The sequence below is a fragment of the Pleurodeles waltl genome, chromosome 1_1, assembly GCF_031143425.1.
Source record: "Pleurodeles waltl isolate 20211129_DDA chromosome 1_1, aPleWal1.hap1.20221129, whole genome shotgun sequence".
In the NCBI taxonomy this organism is placed as follows: domain Eukaryota; kingdom Metazoa; phylum Chordata; class Amphibia; order Caudata; family Salamandridae; genus Pleurodeles; species Pleurodeles waltl.
Window position 1 is genome coordinate 975707 of NC_090436.1, and position 27860 is coordinate 1003566.

At 46.1% G+C, this 27860-nt stretch overlaps 2 protein-coding genes and 1 long non-coding RNA gene across 8 annotated transcripts in view; 2 read left to right on the forward strand and 1 right to left on the reverse strand.

Moving 5' to 3' along the window:
• The window catches only part of LOC138246242 (zinc finger protein 845-like), a 28670-nt gene extending 8303 nt beyond the window's left edge, over positions 1-20367 (reverse strand). The window contains exons 1-2 of one of the 6 annotated variants that reach the window (XM_069200959.1): positions 20272-20367; positions 11603-11689 (exon numbers count right to left, since the gene is read on the reverse strand). The gene's annotated coding sequence lies outside the window, so the exon portion shown is untranslated. The other 5 variants (XM_069200693.1, XM_069200867.1, XM_069200784.1 and 2 more) reach the window with 5 other exon arrangements.
• LOC138291575 (uncharacterized) overlaps positions 1-27860 on the forward strand; it is a 649831-nt gene that overhangs the window by 578527 nt on the left and 43444 nt on the right. The window contains exons 17-19 of the mRNA XM_069230320.1: positions 8894-8986; positions 9181-9326; positions 11564-11712. Of these exons, the coding sequence (XP_069086421.1) occupies positions 8894-8986; positions 9181-9326; positions 11564-11712 (388 nt within the window). The remainder of the gene's footprint in view (positions 1-8893; positions 8987-9180; positions 9327-11563; positions 11713-27860) is intronic.
• The window catches only part of LOC138248482 (uncharacterized), a 41854-nt gene continuing 34409 nt past the window's right edge, over positions 20416-27860 (forward strand). Inside the window, exon 1 of the long non-coding RNA XR_011194597.1 lies at positions 20416-20793. This is a non-coding gene — a long non-coding RNA (uncharacterized lncRNA). The remainder of the gene's footprint in view (positions 20794-27860) is intronic.

The following is a 27860-nucleotide window of genomic DNA, read 5'->3' on the forward strand; positions in this document are numbered from 1 at the left end:
AGAGTTTGATGGAGAGGGTACTCAGTTACAATGGTGACAGAGTACCCATCCTGCCAAACTCTCTGTCTGCTTGCCCGACTGACAGGTGGGTAGACTTTTAAGAAGCAGTTCCACAAACCAGAAGTATAGTTTTAAGCAGCAGGATTTATTTGCCACTACATATGAGCTTGACCCCTAGCTTGCTCCGTCTTCATCCTCAACCGTCTAGACAAGAATTCTCACACGATAAGGGAATCACAAGAAGCACACATTCTACGCTGCCTTGTAACACATTACAACACCCGCCCTCCACAAACCTGAAAAAAACACAAAATAATAACACCAAATATAGACAGTAAAATATAAATCCATAACATGAATTAACACTTAGGCCCTCATGCTGGTGGTCTTTCTATAGACCGCCAGCCCCTCTGGGACCCCGCAGGCCGTATAATATACATTCACTGTTTCCGCCCGCCGGCCATCAGAACGCCTGCCCGGGACATTGCTGGTGGCTCCACATGGAGCCGCTGTCAATGCCTCTGTGCAGCGGGTGCAGCTGCACCCGTTGCACAGATCACTGCCCGTAAATCAGGCAGTGACCTGCGCTATGGGGCACTGCAGGAGGGCCCCGGAGCACACCTTCCGCCAGCGGGAAATGGGATCATTATCCGAGGGGCAGCAGCGCTGCCCTGTCGGGTAATGATGCCGTCCACCGGCAGGCTGCCTGACGGAGGCAGCCTGGCGGTGAAGGAGAGCCGCCCCTGTCATCATTATGTGGCAGTCTGGGCCGCCATGCCGGATAGCGGTATTTACCGCCACCGCCAGCAAGGGCGGCCCAGACCGCCAGGTCCATAATGAGGGCCTTAGTGATGTAAGTTGTACACAGAAATAATAGTGTAATTTTAACTATTCACTTATGTACTCTTCTAACCATTTGTGTTTTGCTCTGATCTGCTTATAAGCTTGGTCTAACTCATTTTTTGTTCAACTCAGCTTTGCTCATGTTAACTGCATACTTGAAGATATTCTCTAGCATCTCTTGAACGTATTATCCATGCCAGGCTATCAAAACTCTAAATGTGCTCTCCTTTTCATGGCCAACATACCTCATGTTCTGCATGCAACAAAACTAACAACTGAGGACAAAGACTGGCAGGTACAACTAACCTGTTACACCTAACAATTCCATTTACCACAGACAACTCGTCCCACACATTGCTGAAAACATTCAACATATCATTATTCTTGTCCTCATATCGCAACAGCATTTTACAAGTTAACATTTTCAACAGTTGATACTTTGCCAATGCCTCTCTACAACCCTCTTCTGAAGTAGCTGCCTCACACGACTATCTTAGCTACCATCCACTCCCCATCATCTATGTACTCAACACCATCCAAAGTTAATCATGAAAGACAATTAACATTGATATGTTTTTTTCCAGGAACATAACTGATACAAAACATACACTCTTGCAAACGATATACCCATTTAGCTATCCGCAAAGTTACATTTCCTGCTTCCTTAGTGGAGAACAAATCAATAAGTGTCTTGTGATCGGTGAGCACTTCGAATTGTGTAACCCAGATAAATGTCCTGAAAAGTTGTACACCTCACCAACATGCCTGCGACTCTTCCTCTATGGTAAAATACGTACTCTCTGCACCCTTAAGTGTCCATGATGCAAACACCACAACTCTTTCTTGACCTTTACACACCTGCATTAACATCACTCCAAAACCATAATCGCTGGCATCGGTGAGAACAACAGTTTTGTCATAAGAATCAAAAGGTTTTAACTCTACAAACTTGAGGAAAGAGTGTTTCACCATCTCAAAAGCTTGCTGACAAGCATACGACCAATGATATTCTACTAGTTTCTTCATCAATGAGCACAACACATACTTTTTTAGCAAAATGCTCCACAAACATAGTAGCATTCCGCCAAACCCAGAGAAGATCACGATTGATCTCTATTTTTAGGTTGCGGTGCTGTCCAGTAGCCTCCATCAACTTTAATTTGGGTCTCACCCCTTCAAATGACAATGTATGGCCCAGATATTCCACCTCACTAACTTCCAATTTACACTTCTCTACAGCAATAGCAAGTCCAGTACCTTCCAACCTACTCAAAACTTCATCATATTGCACTTTATCAGAACCCCAGACAAGTACACCATCCTGGAAAAATAATACAGTGGGCAACCCCCTGAACACATTTTGCATGATTATCTGAAAAACTGCCCATGCTGAGGTTAAACCAAATGGCAGGAAAATTAATTAATACACACTTTCCGGTGTCACAAACGACTTATGAGCTTACATTCTGTGTGTAGCAAACATGGTAATATGCAATAGATGAATTGAAAGTTGTGAAACACTTAGCCCCTTCTTACTCTCATGAGCATTTTATTGATCCGTGGAAGAGAATGTATATCCACCCAGATACTGTCATTCAGGTCCCTGTGTTTCACACACATTTGTTACTTCCCATTGGCTTTTCTCGCCAACACTATGGGGCTGAGCCACTCTGAGGATTCAAAGGGCTCTATCACCCCAGCCTCATACAGCCATTTAAGCTCACCCTTCAACTGCCCACCTAAAGCCAATGACACATTACGCACCTTGTGCACCTTTGGAGTTGCATCCTTTTTAAGAATAATATGGTGCTCAAATTTGCACAAGCAACCCAACTGTTCAGCAAATAACTGGGGATACATTGAGCTCCACCAGTCTACAGCACTTGATCAGGAAGATTAGGATCAAGCACAATTCCAAAGGTGCATTGCTCCTTCCATCCTAAAAACATCCTACCTTTTTTAATCACATATATTTTACCTAGAGCCTATTACCACAGCCTTCCAACTCGGCAGTAAAACAACCCATAACAGGCAATTTATCTCCACAATAGCCAAATGGCTCCACATTTGTGGGATTCAATTCATTTTGCATCAGGCTCTTCCATACAACTTTGTCAATTAATATAAACGGAGGGCAAGAATCCACCCACATCTCAACTTCATTGTCACTGGCCAATACCATACATTTAGGGGGCTATAAACCCGTTATTTTTACACACCCTTACCACCTTTCTGAGCGCACATTCCACTTACCATTAGCACATCAGCAACACCATACTCATCACTGTTAGACCCATCATTAGTACCCATTTGTTTCCTACAATCAAGTTTAGCCTATGGCTACTCATACCTATATCTTCCATTCTACATACTCTTAAAATGCACCTGTAACACCTGGCTTTAGTTGCTGGACAATCCACGGTCTCCCTCAGCAGAGCACCTGCCCTGAGTGAGTCTGGAGAGGGGAGCCCCTCCATGTTCAGTGCAGAGGGGTCCCCTCCAGTTTCGTTACGCTACTGATTGTCACAGTAGTTCCTTGCACTGAACAAAACAAATTTGTGTGCCAATATGCTCCTTGCGGAAGAGCAGAATGCGATCGCTCACAGTAAAGCCAGCCAATAGATAGAGAGAGAAATAGAATTTTAATAAAAACAAAATGTCTTGGTCATCGCCAGGCCTAATTAGGGACCCAATTCTTTTAAAAAAATCACAAAAGTGCACCCATGCTAAATGTCTTTGAATGAGTGGCTTTTATGAATTCACAAGAACTTACAGAAGTAGACCAGGAAATCGTACTCCTAGAAAATATTTGTGAACTGTATTTTAGCACAAGCAAATATGCTTGTGTAGATTTGCTCAGGCTAAAATCTATTGAGCGTTTACAAGTTCACGTTGACTCCAAATACTTTTTCCCCAATCCTGGAAGACCTTCTACTTCTGCCATTGTAAGGAGTAAATTTCCAACTTTTCTCATTTTTTAGACAAGATTAGAGAAGAGCTAGTGAACATCCTAAAAACATGCAAGTTAGTAGGTTTGCAGATTCAAAAGCATTCCAGCCCTGGAATTATTGCTTACTGCTTTCTCCAGCCCCAGTACGTAGATATGCAGAAAGGTAGCAAAATAAGGAAATTGCTATAGTAGGGATTGAAACTGCAAGTATTCAAGCTCTACTATAGAATTAGCCACGACATGATCAGAAAGGCTATTATCAGAGCTCTTACACAATGAGAGTGCTGCCCTACCTTGTTGCCGCACTACATGGCACCACAGGGACAACTAGATCTTTCTACAGTACAAGTGGATTTGAGAAACAACCTGTCCCACCGACAAGTAGATATTTTATTAAATTCCACACCCCTGATGGTTTCTATAGGCATTTGAGCAGGTAAAAAAAAAATCTAGTGCCTTTCAATCACCACAATTTTACAAGCATTCTCCTCCACAGCATTCATAGCATTTGTATGTTCATTCTCAGCCTCATCATCCACATCTGACCGAGCCTCCACATCCTCAACATTTGTTACTGGAATTAGCAAAGTTTCCAAACTTCTTCTGCCCTCAACTTCCAAACTGTGCTTCAACATGGCTAACTTGCACTTAGCAACAAAGAAATCCCCCCCCAACTGCTTCAAGATACGTCACAAGACTACTTCCAGTTTCCCCATGCTATGACGGGTAAACCAGGTTCCTGCAGAAACAAAGGTGTGGCAGACATACTTTGTGCCGACATGTTAATCCTAATTTTGACACAATAAATTAAAATAAAGAACGTAGTCACAGTAGTCTGTTGTAGTAAATGCCAAACTGAAATAAAATAAGAAAAGTAATCACCATCGTCTCTTATGAAAAACACTAAGTCTCCCCTGGGTGATGTGATGACCGAAAAAACCTTGGTCCCTTGTTTGGTTTCCTACTTTTTTCCTTTCCCAATCTTCACTGTACACGGCGCTCCAAAGATTCAGCGCCACTGAGGAAAGCTGCAATGTCAGTAAGGTGTTCATACCCGGTTTACGATCGGGTGCAGCGCTCGCCCAGATATCAGCCCCAGCTAATTTTTCCAGTGTCAGATGTATCTTGTGCACTGCTGCGTAACACTACTCGCCACGAACGTGGCACTTCCCATATCTACAAGCCACATCGAGCACTCACCGACACGCATGCCACACTCCAGCCAACTCGCGTCTTCCCTGCACGAGCTTGTATAGATGCATGCACTTAAACTTAAACCGCCCACAATACCCTACCAAAATAAATAGGATATATTCAACAGCTTCAGGGGGAAACTGTAAAAAAAAAAATAGAAAATTGAGTCAACACCACCTGCTAAACTGGATATTATCCTTGTCACCAGTTTTAAGAAGCAGTTACACACACCAGAAGTGTAGGTTTAAGCAGAAGGATTTATTTGCCACTGTATATGAGTACGACCCCTGGCTAGCTCTGTCCCTTTCTTCAACTGGCCCGCCTTGAAACCCCACCTCACCTCATGCTGGAATCATGAAAAGTCCAGGTTTTAGGCTGACTTATAAGACATTACAGCACAGACCACTAACTTTACACTAAAGGAATAAAATGTATTCAATTGGCGTAATCCTTCCTCCGAGGAGTACGTTTAGAGTGGGCGGTAAGGTCCCTTTTTTTACTGTCCTCCTGAGGGATAGTGTAATGATATGTGAGTTTTGACCACTGACTCCACATTGCACTTAACCTAGCAGCACACCGTCACATTAGTGACCACCAACTTCATTTTGCCTATTGACTTTATTTTAGCGTTGGCCACTGCCACGCTAAATGCTGCAAGTAGTTTTCCACATTGTACAATGTGCACATGTTTTTATTTTTCGTGTACTTTCCCACCAAGGGCTTAGGCTGATAAAAACGTACTAAGACGGCAGGGAACAGTCTTGTTTTGAATTGGCACCTTGCGATTGTGGCCAAGTCCAGACATGTTGTTTTCAAAGCTGGCCTAAAGCAATCAGCATTTTTTTTATAAATAAACTTCTGCAGTGAGAGGGAGGTTCTAAAATTTTCCTCTCTTGTTTGTTCAAAGTATAAGAGGCCGAGACCAGATGGACCGGGGACTGAGTGTGTTTGCAGATCTCAGGCATATCCAGGACGCTGGAGTGTGTCATCCTTCCTGTGAGGATAATGAATCTCACGCTTCTTGATTGATTCTGGGATCTGGCAATCTGATGCTGAATAGGAGAGAGATGAAGCAGTGATGCCCTTGCCTCATGGTGATGTATATATTTTTTTAATTCATTATTTTCTTTGCATTATAATATAGATACATATATTGCTGTGTATATTGCAGTGGAGAATCATTTGTACATGTTTTCATTTCGTTGCTGTGACCATTTTTAAACGTGTGCTTTCAGCATGTTAATCTCCTTTTACGAACCTTGCATAGTGAAATAATAAATGTCTTCTTTGGACTTAGAAGTGCATTCCAGAGATTTTTGTCAGTGCATCAGTGTTTCTGCTCAGTCATTAGTGAAGCAAAACAGAAAGTAAGAAAGAAAAATGACCCTCCCCACCATAGAAAAAACTCCTATGGTGTGTGGGCCATTAGTTTTTTATTTTCCAAAAACAAACTCCTGATTTAGTAGTTTGTTTTTGAGAAATAAACTTTGGACAAGTTTGACAGCCTGCCATCAAACATTTCCTACAGTGAAAGGAACGCTATATTGGTAGTTCCTGCCAATGTAGAGAGATGTTCACAGGGCTGGTGGCCATTTCTAAATTTGGCAGGTGAAGTGGCAATATGGTGGCAGACGTAAAGTCTTCCGCTACAATGCCTGCCTTTGCTCCATCCGCCAAACCCAAAATCAGGCCCTTAATCAAGCGCATCACAGACTTCACACTCCAGACGCCCCTATTATGTAACAATTGCTTGAGCTATTCTGCCCCCTGGGTGGCGTGCATCGGACAAAGGAGCAAAAGATGTGTCTCATCTTTGTCCACCTTGGGTACTTATTGCATTGTCTTCTTTTGCAGACCCTCTAGGATATTGCAACATAGAAATATATATATATATATATATTTGTAGGTAGGCCATCAAATTAATAAGGAGTGCCTGGCCAGGGGGTCTGGCATAGCACTAGGAGCCCGTGCACTACCCAAGACACGGACATGTTTGACATGTAAATCACGCAGCAAACATCATGCAAAAAGAAAGTAAAATATTTTCAAAGTTCAAAAAAAGTGTATTTATTTAACTAGTGGAAGCGTTTCACCTTAGCACATCTCATTGTATCACTGCATTGAGAGGGCATCTATTAAACGTGGTAGTTTGTTAACAGGACATTGCTGCCCCCACTCCCCTGCTGTGGCAATAATGAAACTAGTGAACTAAGAGGCAAATAAGTTGTCATATGTAATCTGCATGTGGCCTGGATTATGTTACAACATGGAGCAACATTATAACCTATTAAGACAAACACAACAGTGTTTTAGTTTTTTTCACACTGTACATGCTGAACTCCTGTATTTCAAGGTGTTGTCATATGTGGTAAAAAGAAAAAGGGTGCTTGGTGAAATAAAATATTTGCCCAGGAACACACAATTTGCTCAAGAGGGGAAGCATGGATTGACCCCAGATTTTCATTTTTTTTATTTTTATTTTTGCAATTTAGCCACTCGATGGGTATCCCGCTCTCCTGTTTTGAATTAATATATGCATGTTACCCAGTGTCGGTCACTACTGGGTAGTTATAGTTAGGATCATGTTTGCATAGTAGATGCTTAGTAAATGCTTTTTTGTGTTGCTAATAACTTTGCCCCTGTTTGACGAATCTCCACTAAACTTTCAAAAAAGTGCTATTTTATTTACTAGTTTGCAATCTGATTTTCTTGAAAACAGCCAAGGTAGAGTGTCCATCATATTTCAAGATGCCCTTTCTCAGGCAAGTGGGTTTGTGGTTTAGATGACTGGGAGGGCCTATCTCACTTTGTACATAATTCCTCTGGGGATGCCTTGAACCACATTATCTTCAAGCACAACTTATTGTTTAGTATAGATTTCAATAAGGAAAGTTAGTTTTTTGCCACAACCTTTACAGGGAGAGGTGAAGTATCCTTTAATGATTTAATTCCCTTTTCCTCCCACTTAGGTCCCCTCATTTCGGAAACAAGAATCTTGTCTTTGAGCATTAGAGATCACAACCCAGGGGAGCTCTGCATATCCTGTTGAGTTAAGGTAGCATTTAATCCAGCATGTCCTGCAAGTTTTCAACATTTAAAAATAAGAGGATACAGTTAAAAATGTTAAAAACTGGACCAGGAAAAAAAAAGTTGCTGACTTATTTACGGGTAAGACTGAGGAAGTGATGTGTTGTTTGTCAAACTCTGCCAAACTCTGCCAAACCTCAAGCTATCCTGGGCAGTTTTAACAAACTTGCTAACACGATCTCTAGTGTGACGATCTCTACAAGAAGACTTGCCGATTCCTCTAGACATTGTTGGTTCAATCACACATGCTCAGCCACCCTAAAGAACTAACTCAGGCAACCAGATCTAGGCCTAGGAAGATTGATGAATTCAGGTAAGCAAGAAAGTTATATAAGTTGGCCCTTGAGTCCAGAAAAAGGGAAATTAGAGAGAAGGCACGTGAGGACCTAAACGTAGCTGCAAAATTCAGTGATTTAAAATGCTAGTTTTAGGGGCCAGGTTTCCTTTAAACTTGAAAGATGACTGTTCCTCAAAAAGACTGGGCCAACTGGGTAAGCAAAGAATAAGGGTGTGAGAATCAAGTGGACAAAACAGACCCGCACCACTTCCTCCTTGAAATAATAAATAATAATCTGCAGCCTCTTTTTTCTTATCTAGCGCAAGAGGTTACCCCAGGACTAGTTTAAAAGACTTTGAGTGATTTTGCTTCAATATCCAATATGTTCACTTTTGAATCAGCGCCATCAGAGAAACAACCACATAGATTGTTTAATTCATGTTCTACAGCCCATAGAGAGCTAACAAATGCCTTATAATTGAAACCCAGAAATAAACTTGGACGATCTAACGAAAGGTGATTGTATAAATCTGTCCTTGTAGAACGTAAAGAAGAGCAAAGAAGTCGTTATTTGGATAATCTTCTAGAAGCAGAGAATGTCAAGGATAGCTTTAGACTGTTTGTCGGCACGGCCTGTTAGTACTTGGAATCACTGCTACTTTTTCGCTACGAACTTGCTCTTGGACTTATCATGGTCCACTATACTGACATACCTGTCCCTACCTTGGACCTTTTTGCATGATAGGACTTTTGGATTTGGACTAGCCCAATTTCAGACGCATGGACTCATATTACTTTTATGATTGACTCATTGACTTTGTCGTGCCAGCATTACGCCTAAATAGCCTTGAAAAAGTCACCAGCGTGACGAAACACGTGTTGGCTGTGTCTGCAGTGAAGTACTTCGTTTACCTTAATACAACGCTCCTGACAATAAAGACATCATCTGTCAAGAATTCTGATGTGAACACCGATGTATTGTTTGTTTCATCTACCCAATGGAAACTAGACATTACATGTTGTAACTAGACTTGTGTTATACTAGAATTTGATTGTGTGCAGTGTTCTATCCTTGCTTATCTTCACTTGTGTTAAAAAAAAGTTTTCCCCCTTTTTTTGACACTTGATTTTGCCCATGGGTGGTAGGGCATTAAGTTCACCTGCACCACTTCTGATCGTACTATGCATTTGACCATTTGTGCTTACCTTCCTATACATGCGGCCATTCTCACCCTTACTACCCCTTTGTCTAGACTCTAAGAAGTAATAAACCACTCCTTATTCTTTGACAATTCATCCCCAGGGGTAGTGTCCCTGTTGAGTTGTGGATGAATCAACAAAAAAAAAAAATTACTTCTGAATCACCAGATGGGCTATAACCCAGAAAAGCTGTGGGCAACCTTGTAGATACCCCAGAACTCTAGCACTTAGTAAATCAAACACTGTAAACAAAGTGTGGTTAGTGATACAACAGAGCCCCTGGGGAAAGGCTCCTGGTCCTGATGGTGTCCCGATAGATATGTTCAAAGAGAATATTACTCCATGGGTCCTGCTCCTTACAAAAGTTTAAAGACCCAATTTTAAACTCCTGAAAGGTTGCTATCATAGTAGCCATCTTTAAGAAAGGGGACATGAACCTCCCCAGTAGCTATCACCCTATCCCCTTGTTGGACTCCACCACCAAGATCTTAGACTGGGTCCTTCTGCTCAGGATAGAAATCTAGGCTGAAGAAAAAAACATATTATCAGAAGTTCAGTATGAGTTTCATCCAGAAATAGGCACAGTCGAACAGCGCTTTAATCTTTATCTGATCACTTGGAAATATGTCAAGGTCAGGAGAAGTGCCTTACATTTAGCATTCATTCATGGACCTCTACTATCCCTTCAACCTGGGAAATCACTCCAAGCTATGGGCCCTGATGGAAAACAAAGGAGGGGAAAAGGAAAGAATTACCTTGGTAAGGTGTCTACTTTGGGATGCCTATGTCGAGGTCGGTTATGGCCCACAGGGAGAATGCACCTCTCTTGTTAGAGCGCACTGTGGCATGCCACAGGGCTGCATTCTGGTCCCTCTTCTGTTTTTATTATACATTCATGGAGTGGACCCACACTTATTTCCTGCCCCAAATGGTGAATCGTCTGATTCCAATTATGTTATATGCAGAGTAGTCGGTCATCATCGAAGCAACGGCAAGTGGTCTACAATTGTTGTTAGATGTATTCCTGACGTTTATGGAAGACTTGGGTCTCAAGGTGAATTTTTCTAAATCATCCATTAAGATTAGCTGCCCCCATAATATCAAGAGTGAGGGCCCGATTTAGATATTGGCGGAGGGAATACTCTGTCACAAACGTAACTGATATCCCATCTGCCGTATTACGATTCCATTACATCCCTTGGGGATTGTAATGCAGCGAACGAGGTATGCGTCACGTTTGTGATGGAGTATTCCCTCCACCGAGATCTAAATCAGGCTCTAAGTCTTAGCGTATGGGTGATACCCAACCAGGTAAGTTTAAGATCTTTAATAATCTGGGAATCTCTTTTAGTGCCACGTTACACTGGGCTCCACATTTAACCTCAAGGTCACAACAATTCCACAGAGCGGTTGAACTGGCTTTTCAATTCTCTCAGTGAGGCTTTATGGGGCGAGAATTTTGGGCTATAGAAGCCCAGATATTCTGCCGGCTTTGCAGCCAAGCGCCACCGCGCACGGATGAAGGCCATGTGCTGTGGTGGTTTGAATAATGTATAGTTATGAAAATTACTTTACTTTAGAAACACATAGAAATTCACTGAAAAAAGCAAGGGTTACAGTCATGTTATATTTAGGAATAGAATTTAAAAAAACAGAGAAATTCACTTTAAAAACCAAAGGTTACAGGGACGTTATAGTTAGGCTCACATTTTAAACGTACTAAACCATAGAAATTCATCTGTTATAGTTAAAGTTATCTCAAGTAACTATAACTCATGCCCTAAGGTAACTATAACATGCACCCTCGCCATGCACGGCTAATTACCCCACAAATTATGGCTCTCATGACATCTTTGGTAACATCACTGATAATATCAATGTAATATTCGCAGTAACTTTTTTGATGAAATAACTGTGCATGGCGGGGGCGCCACTTATAGTTACCTTAGGGCACGAGTTATAGTTACCAGAGATAAATACTGCATCCATGTCTTGGTTGCCTTGCTATGCAGCTCAGATCCAAGAGAAGTACAGACCCTATGTCTACTCACCCTTGTTCCCCGACCCGCTGGTGCGGACCACCACCACCGAGTAGTGTGATCCTGCTGGAGCTGCGACTTGATGGGCGGGACCTTCACCTGGAAAAAGGAACAAGAATAAGGCAAGCAAAGAACCGAACACATAATATCTAGGACATGCGCTTGAACAGTAACTACTCTAACTACCCACGAAAACAATCTATATTAAACCATGAAAGGTTAGAGCTTTTAATGTCAAGACTGCGTAACCTTTAATTTAACAGAAACTGAGGCCCAGGTACACTATTATGAATGCACAGAGGTTCTTCCCAAGTGCTGCATCTGTGACTAAACGTGAACTTTACACCATAAAGGATCAAGCACACCCTTTGATGAAAGATGGAAGGCCATTTTTCAGATCTTGGGCACAGTAGAGCAGATTCCAGAGAGAAAAAGCCAGTCAGAGAAGTCTGGATGTCTAACAACAGACAACACCATTATGTGTACCAAGTAGGAAGGCACTGAAAAGACTGAAGAACTGGAATATCAAAAGAGTGCACCAGAATGTGTGTTAACAGGCACATCTGGCAAATCAGAGTAACAATAACCAATGTCAGAGAGCTATTGCAAAAAGGTATGACTTTTTTGATAATCACAAGTTTTTTGAAGGATTCTTACAAATACCCGTACAAGAAAAGGTTGATTGCAGTAGGTTGCTGATATATGCAGAGCCAGCTGCTAACTCACACTTGTGTCTTCCTATTTCACATAAATCCACCCCTTCATACACTCTGGACTAATGCGTCAATCAAGCGGCCGCCTGGGTGTACCTCAGGTTGAGGCAAAGCATCATTGTTTCTGCTAGATCTGGACACAGTGGGTACTGAACACAACACTTTCCCAGATGGCTTAGCAAAAGGGCAGGTTAAATCCCTCCTACAAAGTCCTTCAGCTGATATAAAAGAACAAAACATTGTATTAGGTTTGTTCCAGGTCTACCTTAACATGGCAAAACAACAGAGAGCATAATCAATGTACAGCTAAAGCACACTGATTACACAACTTACTAGAGGCAACTCACTCTGGCTTCAGAGGAGAAATCAGCATGGAAGTGCCAACCCTGTCCATAACTCATGGATACTCAAAAACATTTTTCCAGGGGCCAAATAATTTGTGTGATGTGACCAAGGGCTGCACTGATGTCAACAGGGTGGCGGTCGAGGGGATAAGGGTTGGTATGGTGGGTGTAAGGGATGCAAAGCACTTAAATCTAGTGGCTGAATTGCATAATGTGGAACCAAAAAACCTGGATCAATCCAGGCTTCCCCACCCGCCCAAATTGTGTGATCCTAAACAGTTGTTTTATTTAATGTTCTCTCCTTTTTCTTCACTATCACATATAAGCTGACCTCGAAATACATGACTTCTGGGTGTGCGCTGTACAAAACCTTCTTGTGTGTTTGATTCAATAAACTATAATGTTATTTATGTATAATAGTAACCCAGGCCATCCAAATTGTGCACAAATGACTTGCCTCTTAGTTCACTGTTGACATTGTTGTAAGGGAGGGGGACCATGAATGTTTCTAAAATCATGTTTAAAAACTATCCCTTAAAAAGAGACTTTATCATATTTTTACACTTTTGCTGAAGGCATTCTTCAAAAATGAAGGCGTTCCTAATCTTAAGTGGTGAGGGCACATTCTTTTCTTATGTTCTTTGACTTTAGTTCACCTATAAATAAATGCTTGCCTGTTTATTTCACATTGTTAGCGTTGAGGCAAGTAAACATCAGCCAGGTGCTGGTGTTGACCAGAAACCACATGTACACTTCAGGTGGGCCGCATGCACCCCCTGGCCGTACTTTGAGTATCACTGCCAGAACTGATCTAAAGACTCAAGGTGGACGAGACTCCTGCACCCAAAACCTCCTGGACCCCAGAGCTGTGCCCTACGCACTCACCCACTCCCATGCGCACTCCAGATGAGAATGTGACAGGATGGGACTGTGCTACAATGGGTACATTCTGATCTGGAAGACAGGCTCTGTCTCAGAGGGTCTCTTCCTGAGCTGACCCTTGTCTCTTATCCATGTGAACCTCTCAGAGGGTTTCTTCCTGAGCTAACCCTCATTCAAGGTTTGACATTTCACCAGTGCTGACAGCTCTCTCGTCTCTTCCTGAGCTGACCCTTGTCTCTTATCTGTGTGAATGTCTCAGAGGGGTCTGACAGTCTCTTCCTGAGCTAACACTTGTCTCTTATCCGTGTGAATGTCTCAGAGGGGTCTGACAGTCTGCCCCTGAGCTGACCCTTTTCTCTTATCCATGTAAAACCTTTCAGAGAGGTCTGACAGTCCCTCATGCAAGGTCTGACATTTCTCACCAGTGCTGACAGCTCTGAGGCATCTGACTATCTGTTCCTGAGCTGACCCTTGTCTCTTATCCAGGTGAATCTCTCTGAGGAGTCTGACGTCTCTTCCTATGCTAGCTTAAAGGGGCTGAGAGTTTCTATAGGGTTTCTATAGCAGACAGAGCTGCTCCAGACCTTTATTTTAAATGTCTTAGCTGGTACTTTAATGTTGAGGCCCAGAAAATATCGGGAAAATCAGAAAAAGGTGGTATTTTTCCACTTTGCAATGTAAACAAAACATGGGCAAATACAATACCTGGTCACTTAAAATCTGTCAGAGGGCAAAAAAACTATCCTTGCGTTATTAAAGCAAACAGAAGTCAACCTGTAGGAAGCTGGCTCTGTATGTAATGAGGTATAGTGTGCATAGAGTCCAAAGGGCATAACAGTGAACTGATAATGCCCATCAGGTGTAGAGAATGCAGTATTTTCTTTTGCTCCTGGTGCCATGCAAATTTGCCAGTACCCTGCAGGCAAGTCAAAGGTACTGAGAAATGTTGCTGCACCTAATTAGTCTATCAGCTCCTCAACCCTTGGAATAGGGTGAGCATCTGTCTTGGTGACAGAGTTGAGACCTTTGATGTCCGCACAGAACCTCATTTCTTTCTTTCCACTCTGGGGATGAGGCTTGGGGACTAAGAACACTGGGCTAGCCCAGGGGCTGTCAGAAGGGTTCAATATCCCCAATAGCATGATCAGACTGCCAATAGATCTTGGGTACACAGGTGTGTCTGGCCCGGGGTTAAGGGGAAGAGCTCTGCATACTAAGCATGACTTGCCTACAATCAGCCTGCTGTTGGGCAGAGAGGGTGTCTGAGTAGACATCACCATAAATGGACACATCTTTAGGGTTGTGAGAGAGGAGGTAAGGGAGAGGCTCACTCTCTGCTACCTGATCCTCATCAGTAACCATCAACATGGTTACGTCAGCCCTGTCACAGAAAAAGCTTGAGGCCGTTCACTTGGATCACCCTTTTGGGTATTGTGCTATCACCCAGGTCTACCAAGTAGGTGACCTCACTTTTCCACTCATCCTGAAGTGTGGTGGGAGCCACAAGCTCCAGAACCCATACCTTCTGCCCTGCTTTAAACTCCACCAGTGCAACCTTTTGGTCATATCACTTCTTCTGAAGCTGTTGGCTGGCCTCAAGGTTTTTGGATGTTTTTTTCCATGTACTCTGCCATCCTAGAGCGGAGACCCAGTACCCAGTCCACCACATCTTGCTTAGGCTCATGGAGAGGTCTCTCCCAACCCTCCTTCACAAGTGCAAGTGGTCCCCTAACAGGGTGGCCAAACAGAAGTTCAAAGGGGGAAAACCCTACTCCCTTTTGAGGCACTTCTCTGTAGGCGAAAAGCAAGCATGGCAAGAGGACATCCCACCTCCTTTTGAGTTTTTCCAAAGAGCCCCATGACCATGCCCATCAGTGTCTTGGTGAACTTCACAACAAACCCATTGGTTTGTGGATGGTATGGAGTGGTGAATTTGTAAGTCTCCCCACACTCACTCCACGTGTTTTAGGTAAGCTGACACAAAATTGGCACCTCTGTCAGAAACCACCTCCTTAGGGAGCCCTACTCTGGTAAGGATACCAATGAGAGCATTGGCTAATGTAGAAGCTGTAGTAGAACTAAGGGGAATTGCTTCAGGATACCTGGTAGCATGATCCACTACTACCAGTATTTATTGGTTTCTTGAGGCTGTTGGGTGGTTCAAGTGGACCCACTATGTCCACCCCAACCATTTCAAAGGGAAACCTAACCACTGGTAGTGGAATTAGGGGAGTCCTTTTGGTGGACACCCACCTTGCCACTGGCTTTGCAGGTGACACAGGAGCTGCAAAAGTCATTCACCTTTTGTGTCAAATGTGTTCCAGTAGAAATGGCTAACAAGCCTATTCCAAGATTTAGTTTGGCCCAGATGCCCAGCTAGGGGGATGTCATGCGATAAGGTCAGGATGAATTCCCTTAACTGTTGCGATACTACCACTCTCCTGGTTGCACCAAGTTTGGGGTCTCTGGACTCAGTGTATAAGAGTCCCTCCTCCCAAAAGACCCTGTGAGAGCCACTGACATCTCCCTTTTCCTGTGCAGCTGCTTGCTTACTCAGGCCTTTAAGAGTGGAGCAAGTTCTCTGGCACAGCTAGTCCCCAGAGAGTCCCCTGGGCCCAAAGAGCTCCACCTGGTAAGGATCAAGTTCCATTGGCTCAGTTCCCTTAGAGGATGGTAAGACTTCTTCCTGAGAAGAGGAGTCATGTGCTTTTTGCTGTACAAAAGCTGGTCCCCCAGTCTTCCTGCCCTTTCTCTTGGAAGGTTGGGCCATTGTTCCAGGCTCCAACACTACTACTTCTCCCTGTGCTTGGCTCTGTGCTCTAGTCTTAACATATACTAGTTCAGGGATACCCAGCATGGTTGCACAGGTTTTGAGTTCTACCTCAACCCAAGCTGAGGACTTCAGGTCATTCCCTAGCAGACATTCCACTGGGATTGCAGAAGAGACCGCTACCTGTTTCAGGCCAGTAACCCCTCCCCATTCTAAAGTCACCGTAGCCATGGGATGGACCCTAGTTGCATTGTCAGCATTGGTGACTGGATACGTTTGTCTAGCCAGATACTGTCCTGGGGAAACCAGTTTTTCTGTCACGATGGTGGCACTGGCACCAGTATCCCTCAAGGCTTCTACCTTAGCCCTATTAATCAAGGGATGCCGTCTGTATTTGTTCATATTAACGGGGCAGACAGCAAGAAATGCAACATCTACCCTACCATCAGAGACTAAAATGGCTTCAGTGTGAACCCTGATTTGCTCTGGGCACACTGTAGATCTCCCCTGGAGCCTGGCCATACCAGAGCTATCTGGGGCAGTACTAGGGGGATTCTTTTTGGGAAAGGCTGAGTCTCCAGCTTGGTGTCCATTCTGCTTACAGTTGAAACACCAGGCCTTCTTGGGATCAAAGTTTTTACCTTGGTACCCGTGGGAAGTCTTGAAGAGGTTCGGGCCCACCCTCCCGCTAAGCTTTTTGGGGGCCTTTAGAAGACTCTTTACTTTCATCCTTAGGTGTCTCACCAACCTTACCTTGGGGAGGCTTTGTAACCCTTTTTCTTTGGTCACCCCCAGTGGAGGTCTTGGTCACACTAGTATTGACCCAATGGTCTGCCTTGTTTCCCAATTCCATTAGAGAAGTTGGACCTAGGCCTACCAGATATTGATGCAACTCATTATTGAAGCAGTTACATAAAAGATGTTCTTACATAAACAAGTTATAAAGCCCATCACAGTCATGCACTACATTTCCAGTTACCCAACCATCTAGTGCTTTCACTGAGTATTCTACAAAATCAATTGAGGACTGGCTCAAGGTTTTATGAGCCCCACCTGGACCTAATTCTATACTCCTCAGTGGTGAATCCAAAGCCCTCAATCAGGGTAGCCTTCATGTCCTCATAGTATTCAGCATCTGCAGCAGTGAGTGTGAGGAGCCTAACCCTACACTTTACAGTGAACTGTTCCCAAAGGAGAGCTCCCTGATGAGACGTTTTCAATTTTCTGGTTACATGGGCCCTCTTCTTCCCCAAGGGGATGTCTTCCTCCTCAGTAGGGTGTTCCTTTGCATGCTCTGCCAAGAGCTCCTGGAGCTTAATCTTTGCAGGGTTGGAACCAGTTTTAATCTATTTAACTCTGCAGAGGAACCTTAAATCTCTTGTGCCAAGATAGAGGTAAGGGATGATGTTGAGTTCCACAACCATGTCCTCTGAGCTGCTCATTTTGTTACTAAGGTTGAGGATTCCTTTCAGGAACTAAAAAAACCTACATCTATGCTACTTACCCCTAACTATGGTAACTTTCACATCTAAAAAAGAAATGTTAAAGAAGCCTTACCCCATGCCCTAGCAGGACTTTTAAAAATGTAGACAAATTGTCAATTAAAACATCACTTGGATCTAAAGGCAATTTGGGAACTTAGTTGTGATATCAGATATTGGCTGAGTAGTCCATCAAATGCAAAGTCGTAGATCCCACCGCTGCCACCAATGTAGGAAACTGACTCTGTATATACTATACCGAAATGAGTTATAGTGTGCACAGGGTCCAGGGGTTCCCCACAGGCTAAGCAGAGGCTAAAGTAGATAACACTAATGCTCTCTTTTGTAGTAGTCTAGTCGAGCGATTAGGCTTTTCAGAGGGTAGTGGAAAGCATTTGTTGAACACACACAGTCAAGAAATGAGGCACACACTCAATGACTAACTCCAGGCCAATGTTTATATATTGCAAAAAATATATATTTTTGTTACATCATTACTAGAACCAAAAGAACTTTGTTGCTGGCAAGTACAGTTGTAGGTATCAAGCATATGTATCAAATGTACTTTGTTTATAAGTAAGTAACACTTTTTGATTTTAAAAGCTGACAGTGCAATTTCTCATAGGAACCGAAGCAGTCAAAATGAAGGAAAAGTGTTAGCAAGGGTAACAGGAAAGTACTTGATTTACAATCTCAGTCTTCAGGGATTAGGATGTCCTCAGGTCAAAGTTCAGTTTGGCCCCTAAACCGCACCACCAGCGACAAAGGACCGGTTGGGTGCAAAGGTCAAAGTTGGTGTTGGGTTTTCAATAGAATCCTATGAGGGCTGGGGGCACTCAAAAGAAAACAGATTGCAGGTAAGTACCCATGGTTTCAGGACACAGGCCTGGGGGGTTTAGGTCAGCACCAAACATACACTCTCAGCGGCACAGGGGCCTCCCTCAGACAGCCTGACAGTCTCTTACCTGAGCAGGCCTCTCTTAGAGGATATTATAGAGCTGAGAGAGTCTAACAGTCTTTTACCAGAGCTGAGCCTCCGTCTGAGGGTCTGACAGCCTCTAACCAGAGCTGAACCTCCCTCAGGCAGTCTGGCAGTCTCTTACCTCAGATGACCCCTCTCACAGGGTCTGAGAGTCTCTTACCTGAGCTAGCCCCTTTCATAGGTTTGACAGCCTCTTACCTAAGCTGGCCCCTCTCATAGGTCTGATAGTCTCTTACCTGAGCTGAGCCTCCCTTAGAGAATCTGACAGTCTCTCTGAGCTGAGCCTCCCTCAGAGGGTTTGACAAGTCTCTTACCCGAGCCTCTGTCAGAGGGTCTGACAGTCTCTTAACTGAGGTGACACCTCTGGGAGTGTGTGACAGTCTCTCACCTGAACAGACCTCTCTCAGACGGTCTGACAGTCTCTTACCTGAGCAGACCTCTCGTAGAGGGCCTGACAGTCTCTTACCTGAGCTGAGCCTCCCTCAGGGGTCCGACAGCCGTATACATGAGCTGGCTTCTCTCAGAGGGTCTGATGGTCTCTTACATGAGCTGGCCTCTTTCAGAGGGTCTGACATTCTATCACCTGAGCTGAGCCTCCCTCAGACGGTCTGACAGTCTCTCACCTGGGCTCACAGTCTGTGACAGTCACTGACCTCAGCAGCCTCCCTCCCCCCCCCAAGGGTCTGACAGTCTGTCACCTGGGCTCACAGTCTCTGACCTCAGCAGCCCCCCCTTTTTCCCTCCTCAGAATGTATGACAGTCTGAGACCTGGGCTCACAGTCTCTCACCTGAACTGACAGGGTCTGACACTCTCTTACCTGGGCTGACAGTCTCTGACCTCAGCAGACCCCTCTCTGATGCTCTGAATCTCTCTCACCTGGGCTGACAGTCTCTGACCTCAGCAGACCCCTCTTGAGGCTGTGACAGTCTCTCACCTGAGCTGAGCCTCCCTCAGAGGGTTTGACAGTCTCCGACAATCTATGACAATGTCTGAGATTACCTCACCTGGGATCACAGTCTCCGACCTCAGTAGTCTCCCCCTTAGAGGGTCTGACTCTCATCTGGGCTGACGGTCTCTGACCTCAGCAGACCCGTCTCTGAGGCTCTGACAGTCCCTCACCTGGGCTAACAGTGTCTCACCTGAGCTGACAGTCTCTGCAGTCCCTCACCTGAGCTGACAGGGTCTGACAATCTCTGACAGTGTCTTACCTGGGCTGACAGTCTCTGATCTCAGCAGACCCCTCTCTGAGGCTCTGACAGTCCCTCACCTGGGCTGACAGTCTCTGCAGTCCCTCACCTGAGCTGACAGGGTCTGACAATCTCTGACAGTGTCTTACCTGGGCTTACAGTCTCTGATCTCAGCAGACCCCTCTCTGAGGCTCTGACAGTCCCTCACCTGGGCTGACAGTCTCTGCAGTCCCTCACCTGAGCTGACAGGGTCTGACAGGAACCGGAAGTGACGTGGGCGACAGTCCCTGACCCCGCGCAGAGGTCCGGACACGCTCTCACCTGGGCTGGCATGAACCGGAAGTGACGTCACCGACAGTCCCTGACCACATCTGACCCCGCGCAGAGGTTCGGACACGCTCTCACCAGGGAGGGCAGGAACCGGAAGTGACGTCACCGACAGAAATGGCGAATAACCCGAGAAGTGGGGATTCAGTAAACTCTCTCGCGAGTAAACACCCAATGCCCCCCCTCCCCCCCGGCCCTTCACCGTCAACTTTTGGAATGGGAAATAACGAACTCATGACCGAAGCAAATCCGGGGGGGGGGGGGCGCTAGACAGGCACCGGAAGCGCGGCCGCGAGAGGCACAAATGAGGAATAACCCCCCTCCACGGGTGAGCGGCCGGAAGTGACGTCACAGGCTGGAATGGGGAATAACCTGTCCAGGGTTCACCTCTGGATACTGTCAAGCCCCTCTACCCCCCCGAGAGAACTAATGCCCAGCCCCCCCCCCCGCCCCCCCCCGTGTCTGCAGAGCCGGATACAGTGTCCGAGGGGAGGCGCCTTGAAGCGGTGAGACCTGGTGAGTGAGTGCTTGAATGACAGCGAGCATCATTCTCTGGTACTGAGTCTGTGTCGCTCAGTCTAGCACACACCCCTCCCATTTATCAACACAACTTACGCAACTGGATGAATGAATGACACAAAGCATCAGTCTCCAGGACTGAGTCTGTGTCCTTCAGTCAAGCGCACGTCTGTCTCTTGGGTACCAGCTCACCTGGACACCACACACCCCTCCCGTTTATTGTAGGAAAGTACCATCTTGCCTGGCATGTTACCCCCATTTTTCACTGTATATATGTTGTTTTAGTTGTATGTGTCACTGGGACTCTGGTAACCCAGGGCCCCAGTGCTCATAAGTGTGCCTGAATGTGTTACCTGTGTAGTGACTAACTGTCTCACTGAGGCTCTGCTAATCAGAACCTCGTGGTTATGCTCTCGCATTTCAATCAAATTGTCACTAACAGGCTAGTGACCAATTTCAACAATTTACATTGGCTTACTGGAACACCCTTATAATTCCCTAGCATATGGAACTGAGGTACCCAGGGTATTGGGGTTCCAGGAGATCCCTATGGGCTGCAGCATTTCTTTTGCCACCCATAGGGAGCTCTGACAATTCTTACACAGGCCTGCCACTGCAGCCTGAGTGAAATAACGTCCACGTTATTTCACAGCCATTTTACACTGCACTTAAGTAACTTATAAGTCACCTATATGTCTAACCTTCACCTGGTGAAGGTTGGGTGCAAAGTTACTTAGTGTGTGGGCACCCTGGCACTAGCCAAGGTGCCCCCACATTGTTCAGGGCAAATTCCCCGGACATTGTGAGTGCGGGGACACCATTTCACGCGTGCACTACATATAGGTCACTACCTATATGTAGCTTCACCATGGTAACTCTGAATATGGCCATGTAACATGTCTATGATCATGGAATTGCCCCCTGTGAGAAGGTAGCCTCTTTCTAGCCTTGTTACCCCCACTTTTGGCCTGTTTGTGAGTGTATGTCAGGGTGTTTGTCACTGTTTTCACTGTCTCACTGGGATCCTGATAGCCAGGCCTCAGTGCTCATAGTGAAAACACCATGTTTTCAGTATGGTTCTTATGTGTCACTGGGATCCTGCTAGTCAGGACCCCAGTGCTCATAGGTTTGTGGCCTATATGTATGTGTCACTGGGACCCTGTCACACAGGGCCCCAGTGCTCATAGGTGTGCATGTATATGTTCCCTGTGTGGTGCCTAACTGTCTCACTGAGGCTCTGCTATCCAGAACCTCAGTGGTTATGCTCTCTCATTTCTTTCCAAATTGTCACTAACAGGCTAGTGACCAATTTTACCAATTCACATTGGCTTACTGGAACACCCTTATAATTCCCTAGTATATGGTACTGAGGTACCCAGGGTATTGGGGTTCCAGGAGACCCCTATGGGCTGCAGCATTTCTTTTGCCACCCTTTGTAGGAGGCTGGACTGGCTTGTAGTGAGTACCTAGGGGTACTTGCACCTTGCACCAGGCCCAGGTATCCCTTATTAGTGTATAGGGTGTCTAGCAGCTTAGGCTGATAGATAATGGTAGCTTAGCAGAGCAGCTTAGGCTGAACTAGGAGACGTGTGAAGCTACTACAGTACCACTTAGTGTCATATGCACAATATCATAAGAAAACACAATACACAGTTATACTAAAAATAAAGGTACTTTATTTTTATGACAATATGCCAAAGTATCTTAGAGTGTACCCTCAGTATGAGGATAGCAAATATACACAAGTTATATGTACACAATACCAAAAATATGCAGTATAGTCTTAGAAAACAGTGCAAACAATGTATAGTTACAATAGGATGCAATGGGGAAACATAGGGATAGGGGCAACACAAACCATATACTCCAGAAGTGGAATGCGAACCACGAATGGACCCCAAACCGATGTGACCTTGTAGAGGGTCGCTGGGACTATTAGAAAATAGTGAGAGTTAGAAAAATAACCCTCCCCAAGACCCTGAAAAGTGAGTGCAAAGTGCACTAAAGTTCCCCAAAGGACATAGAAGTCGAGATAGGGGAATTCTGCAGGAAAGACACAAACCAGCAATGCAACAACTGTGGATTTCCAATCTAGGGTACCTGTGGAACAAGGGGACCAAGTCCAAAAGTCACAAGCAAGTCGGAGATGGGCAGATGCCCAGGAAATGCCAGCTGTGGGTGCAAAGAAGCTGCTACTGGACTGTAGAAGCTGAGGATTCTGCAGGAACAACAAGGGCTAGCAACTTTCCCTTTGGAGGATGGATCCCTCACGCCGTGGAGAGTCGTGCAGAAGTGTTTTCCTGAAGAAAGACCGCCAACAAGCCTTGCTAGCTGCAAGTCGTGCGGTTAGCGTTTTTGGATGCTGCTGTGTCCCAGGAGGAACCAGGATGTCGCCAATTGCGTCTGGGGACAGAGGGGGCATCGAGCAAGACAAGGAGCCCTCTCAGAAGCAGGCACCACCCGCAGAAGTGCCGGAACAGGCACTACAAAGAGGAGTGAAACAGTGCTCACCCGAAGTCGTACAAAGGAGTCCCACGTCACCGGAGGACAACTTAGAAAGTCGTGCAGTGCAGGTTAGAGTGCCGTGGACCCAGGCTTGGCTGTGCACAAAGGATTTCCGCCGGAAGTGCACAGAGGCCGGAGTAGCTGCAAAAGTCGCGGTTCCCAGCAATGCAGTCTGGCATGGGGAGGCAAGGACTTACCTCCACCAAACTAGGACTGAAGAGTCACTGGACTGTGGGAGTCACTTGGACAGAGTTGCTGGATTCAAGGGACCTCGCTCGTCGTGCTGAGAGGAGACCCAGGGTACTGGTGATGCAGTTCTTTGGTGCCTGCGGTAGCAGGGGGACGATTCCGTCGACCCACAGGAGATTTCTTCGGAGCTTCTAGTGCAGAGAGGAGGCAGACTACCCCCACAGCATGCAACACCAGGAAAGCAGTCGAGAAGGCGGCAGGATCAGCGTTACAGAGTTGTAGTAGTCGTCTTCGCTACTTTGTTGCAGTTTTGCAGGCTTCCAGCGCGGTCAGCAGTCGATTCCTTGGCAGAAGGTGAAGAGAGAGATGCAGAGGAACTCGGATGAGCTCTTGCATTCGTTATCTAAGGAAATCCCCAAAGCAGAGACCCTAAATAGCCAGAAAAGAGGGTTTGGCTACTTAGGAGAGAAGATAGGCTAGCAACACCTGAATGAGCCTATCAGGAGGAGTCTCTGACGTCACCTGCTGGCCCTGGCCACTCAGAGTAGTCCAGTGTGCCAACAGCACCTCTGTTTCCAAGATGGCAGAGATCTGGAGCACACTGGAGGAGCTCTGGGCACCTCCCAGGGGAGGTGCAGGTCAGGGGGGTAGTCACTCCCCTTCCCTTTGTCCAGTTCCGCGCCAGAGCAGGGCTGAGGGGTCCCTGAACCGGTGTAGACTGGCTTATGCAGAAATGGGCACCATGTGTGCCCATGAAAGCATTTCCAGAGGCTGGGGGAGGCTACTCCTCCCCTGCCTTCACACCATTTTCCAAAGGGAGAGGGTGTAACACCCTCTCTCAGAGGAAGTCCTTTGTTCTGCCCTCCTGGGCCAGGCCTGGCTGGACCCCAGGAGGGCAGAAACCTGTCTGAGGGGTTGGCAGCAGCAGCAGCTGCAGTGAAACCCCGGGAAAGGCAGTTTGGCAGTGCCAGGGTCTGTGCTAGAGACCCGTGGGATCATGGGATTGTGCCAACTATGCCAGGATGGCATAGAGGGGGCAATTCCATGATCATAGACATGTTACATGGCCATATTCGGAGTTACCATTGTGAAGCTACACATAGGTAGTGACCTATATGTAGTGCACGCGTGTAATGGTGTCCCCGCACTCACAAAGTCCGGGGAATTGGCCCTGAACAATGTGGGGGCACCTTGGCTAGTGCCAGGGTGCCCACACACTAAGTCAATCAATCAATAGATTTATAAAGCGCGCTATGTACCCGTTAGGGTTTCGAGGCGCTGGTAACTTAGCACCCAACCTTTACTAGGTAAAGGTTAGACATATAGGTGACTTATAAGTTACTTAAGTGCAGTGTAAAATGGCTGTGAAATAACGTGGACGTTATTTCACTCAGGCTGCAGCGGCAGGCCTGTGTAAGAATTGTCAGAGCTCCCTATGGGTGGCAAAAGAAATGCTGCAGCCCATAGGGATCTCCTGGAACCCCAATACCCTGGGTACCTCAGTACCATATACTAGGGAATTATAAGGGTGTTCCAGTATGCCAATGTAAATTGGTAAAATTGGTCACTAGCCTGTTAGTGACAATTTGAAAGAAATGAGAGAGCATAACCACTGAGGTTCTGGTTAGCAGAGCCTCAGTGAGACAGTTAGGCATCACACAGGGAACACATACCTATCGGTCACAAACTTATGAGCACTGGGGTCCTGGCTAGCAGGGTCCCAGTGACACATAACAAACATACTGAAAACATAGGGTTTTCACTATGAGCACTGGGCCCTGGCTAGCAGGATCCCACTGAGACAGTGAAAACACCCTGACATACACTCACAAACAGGCCAAAAGTGGGGGTAACCAGGCTAGAAAGAGGCTACTTTCTCACACCCATAGGGAGCTCTGACAATTCTTACACAGGCCTGCCAGTGCAGCCTTAGTGAAATAACATCCACGTTATTTCACAGCCATTTACCACTGCACTTAAGTAACTTATAAGTCACCTATATGTCTAACTTTCACCTGGTGAAGGTTGGGTGCTAAGTTACTTAGAGTGTGGGCACCCTGGCACCAGCCAAGGTGCCCCCACATTGTTCAGGGCAAATACCCCGGACTTTGTGAGTGCGGGGACACCATTACACGCGTACACTATACATATGTCACTACATATGTATAGCGTCACAATGGTAACTCCGAACATGGCCATGTAACATGTCTAAGATCATGGAATTGTCACCCCGATGCCATTCTGGCATTGGGGAGACAATTCCATGATCCCCCGAGTCTCTAGCACAGACCCGGGTACTGCCAAACTACCTTTCCAGGGGTTCCACTGCAGCTGCTGCTGCTGCCAACCCCTCAGACAGGTTTCTGCCCTCCTGGGGTCCAGCCAGGCTTGGCCCAGGAAGGCAGAACAAAGGACTTCCTCGAGAGAGGGTGTTACACCCTCTCCCTTTGGAAAAAGGTGTCAGGGCTGGGGAGGAGTAGCCTCCCCCAGCCTCTGGAAATGCTTTCATGGGCACAGATGGTGCCCATTTCTGCATAAGCCAGTCTACACCGGTTCTGGGATCGCCCAGCCCTGCTCTGGCGCGAAACTGGACAAAGGAAAGGGGAGTGACCACTCCCCTGACCTGCACCTCCCCTGGGAGGTGCCCAGAGCTCCTCCAGTGTGCTCCAGACCTCTGCTATCTTGGAAACAGAGGTGCTGCTGGCACACTAGACTGCTCTGAGTGGCCAGTGCCAGCAGGTGACGTCAGAGACTCCTTCTGATAGGCTCTTACCTTTGTTGCTAGCCTATCCTCCTTCCTAGGTGGCCAAACCTCCTTTTCTGGCTATTTAGGGTCTCTGCTTTGGGGAATTCTTTAGATAACGAATGCAAGAGCTCATCAGAGTTCCTCTGCATCTCTCTCTTCACTTTCTGCCAAGGAATCGACCGCTGACTGCTCTGGACGCATGCAAAACTGCAACAAAGTAGCAAAGACGACTACTGCGACCTTGTAACGCTGATCCACCCGCCTTCTCGACTGTTTTCCTGGTGGTGCATGCTGTGGGGGTAGTCTGCCTCCTCTCTGCACTAGAAGCTCCGAAGAAATCTCCAGTGGGACGACAGAATCCTCCCCCTGCAACCGCAGGCACCAAAAGACTGCATCACCGGTCCTCTGGGTCCCCTCTCAGCACGACGAGCGTGGTCCCTGGAACTCAGCAACTCTGTCCAAGTGACTTCCACAGTGCAGTGACTCATCAGTCAAAGTTTGGTGGAGGTAAGTCCTTGCCTCCCCACGCTAGACTGCATTGCTGGGTACCGTGTGATTTGCAGCTGCTCCGGCTCCTGTGCACTCTTCCAGGATTTCCTTTGTGCACAGCCAAGCCTGGGTCCCCGACACTCTAACCTGCAGTGCATGACCTCCTGAGTCGTCCTCCGGCGTCATGGGACCTTCTTTTGTGACTTCGGGTGAACTCCGGTTCACTCTTCTTCGTAGTGCATGTTCCGGCACTTCTGCAGGTGCTGCTTGCTTCTGAGTGGGCTCTTTGTCTTGCTGGACGCCCCCTCTGCCTCCTCACGCAATTGGCGACATCCTGGTCCCTCCTGGGCCACAGCAGCATCCAAAAACCCTAACCGCGACCCTTGCAGCTAGCAAGGCTTGTTTGCCGTCTTTCTGCACAGAAACACCCCTGCAAGCTTCTTCACGGCGTGGGACATCCATCCTCCAAAGGGGAAGTTCCTAGTCCTCTTCGTTCTTGCAGAATCCACCGCTTCTACCATCCGGTGGAAGCTTCTCTGCACCCACAGCTGGCATTTCATGAGCATCTGCCCACTCCCGACTTGATCTTGACTTTTGGACTTGGTCTCCTTGTTCCACAGGTACTCTTGCCTGGAAATCAAGTGTTGTTGCATTGCTGGTGTTGGTCTTCCTTGCAGAATTCCCCTATCACGACTTCTGTGCTCTCTGGGGAACTTAGGTGCACTTTGCACCCACTTTTCAGGGTCTTGGGGTGGGCTATTTTTCTAACCCTCACTGTTTTCTTACAGTCCCAGCGACCCTCTACAAGGTCACATAGGTTTGGGGTCCATTTGTGGTTCGCATTCCACTTTTAGAGTATATGGTTTGTGTTGCCCCATCCCTATGTGCTCTCATTGCAATCTATTGTGACTGTACATTGCTTGCATTGCTTTCTATTGCTATTACTGCATATTTTTGGTATTGTGTACATATATCTTGTGTATACTTGCTATCCTCATACTGAGGGTACTCACTGAGATACTTTTGGCATATTGTCATAAAAATAAAGTACCTTTATTTTTAGTATATCTGTGTATTGTGTTTTCTTATGATATTGTGCATATGACACCTGTGGTATAGTAGGAGCTTTACATGT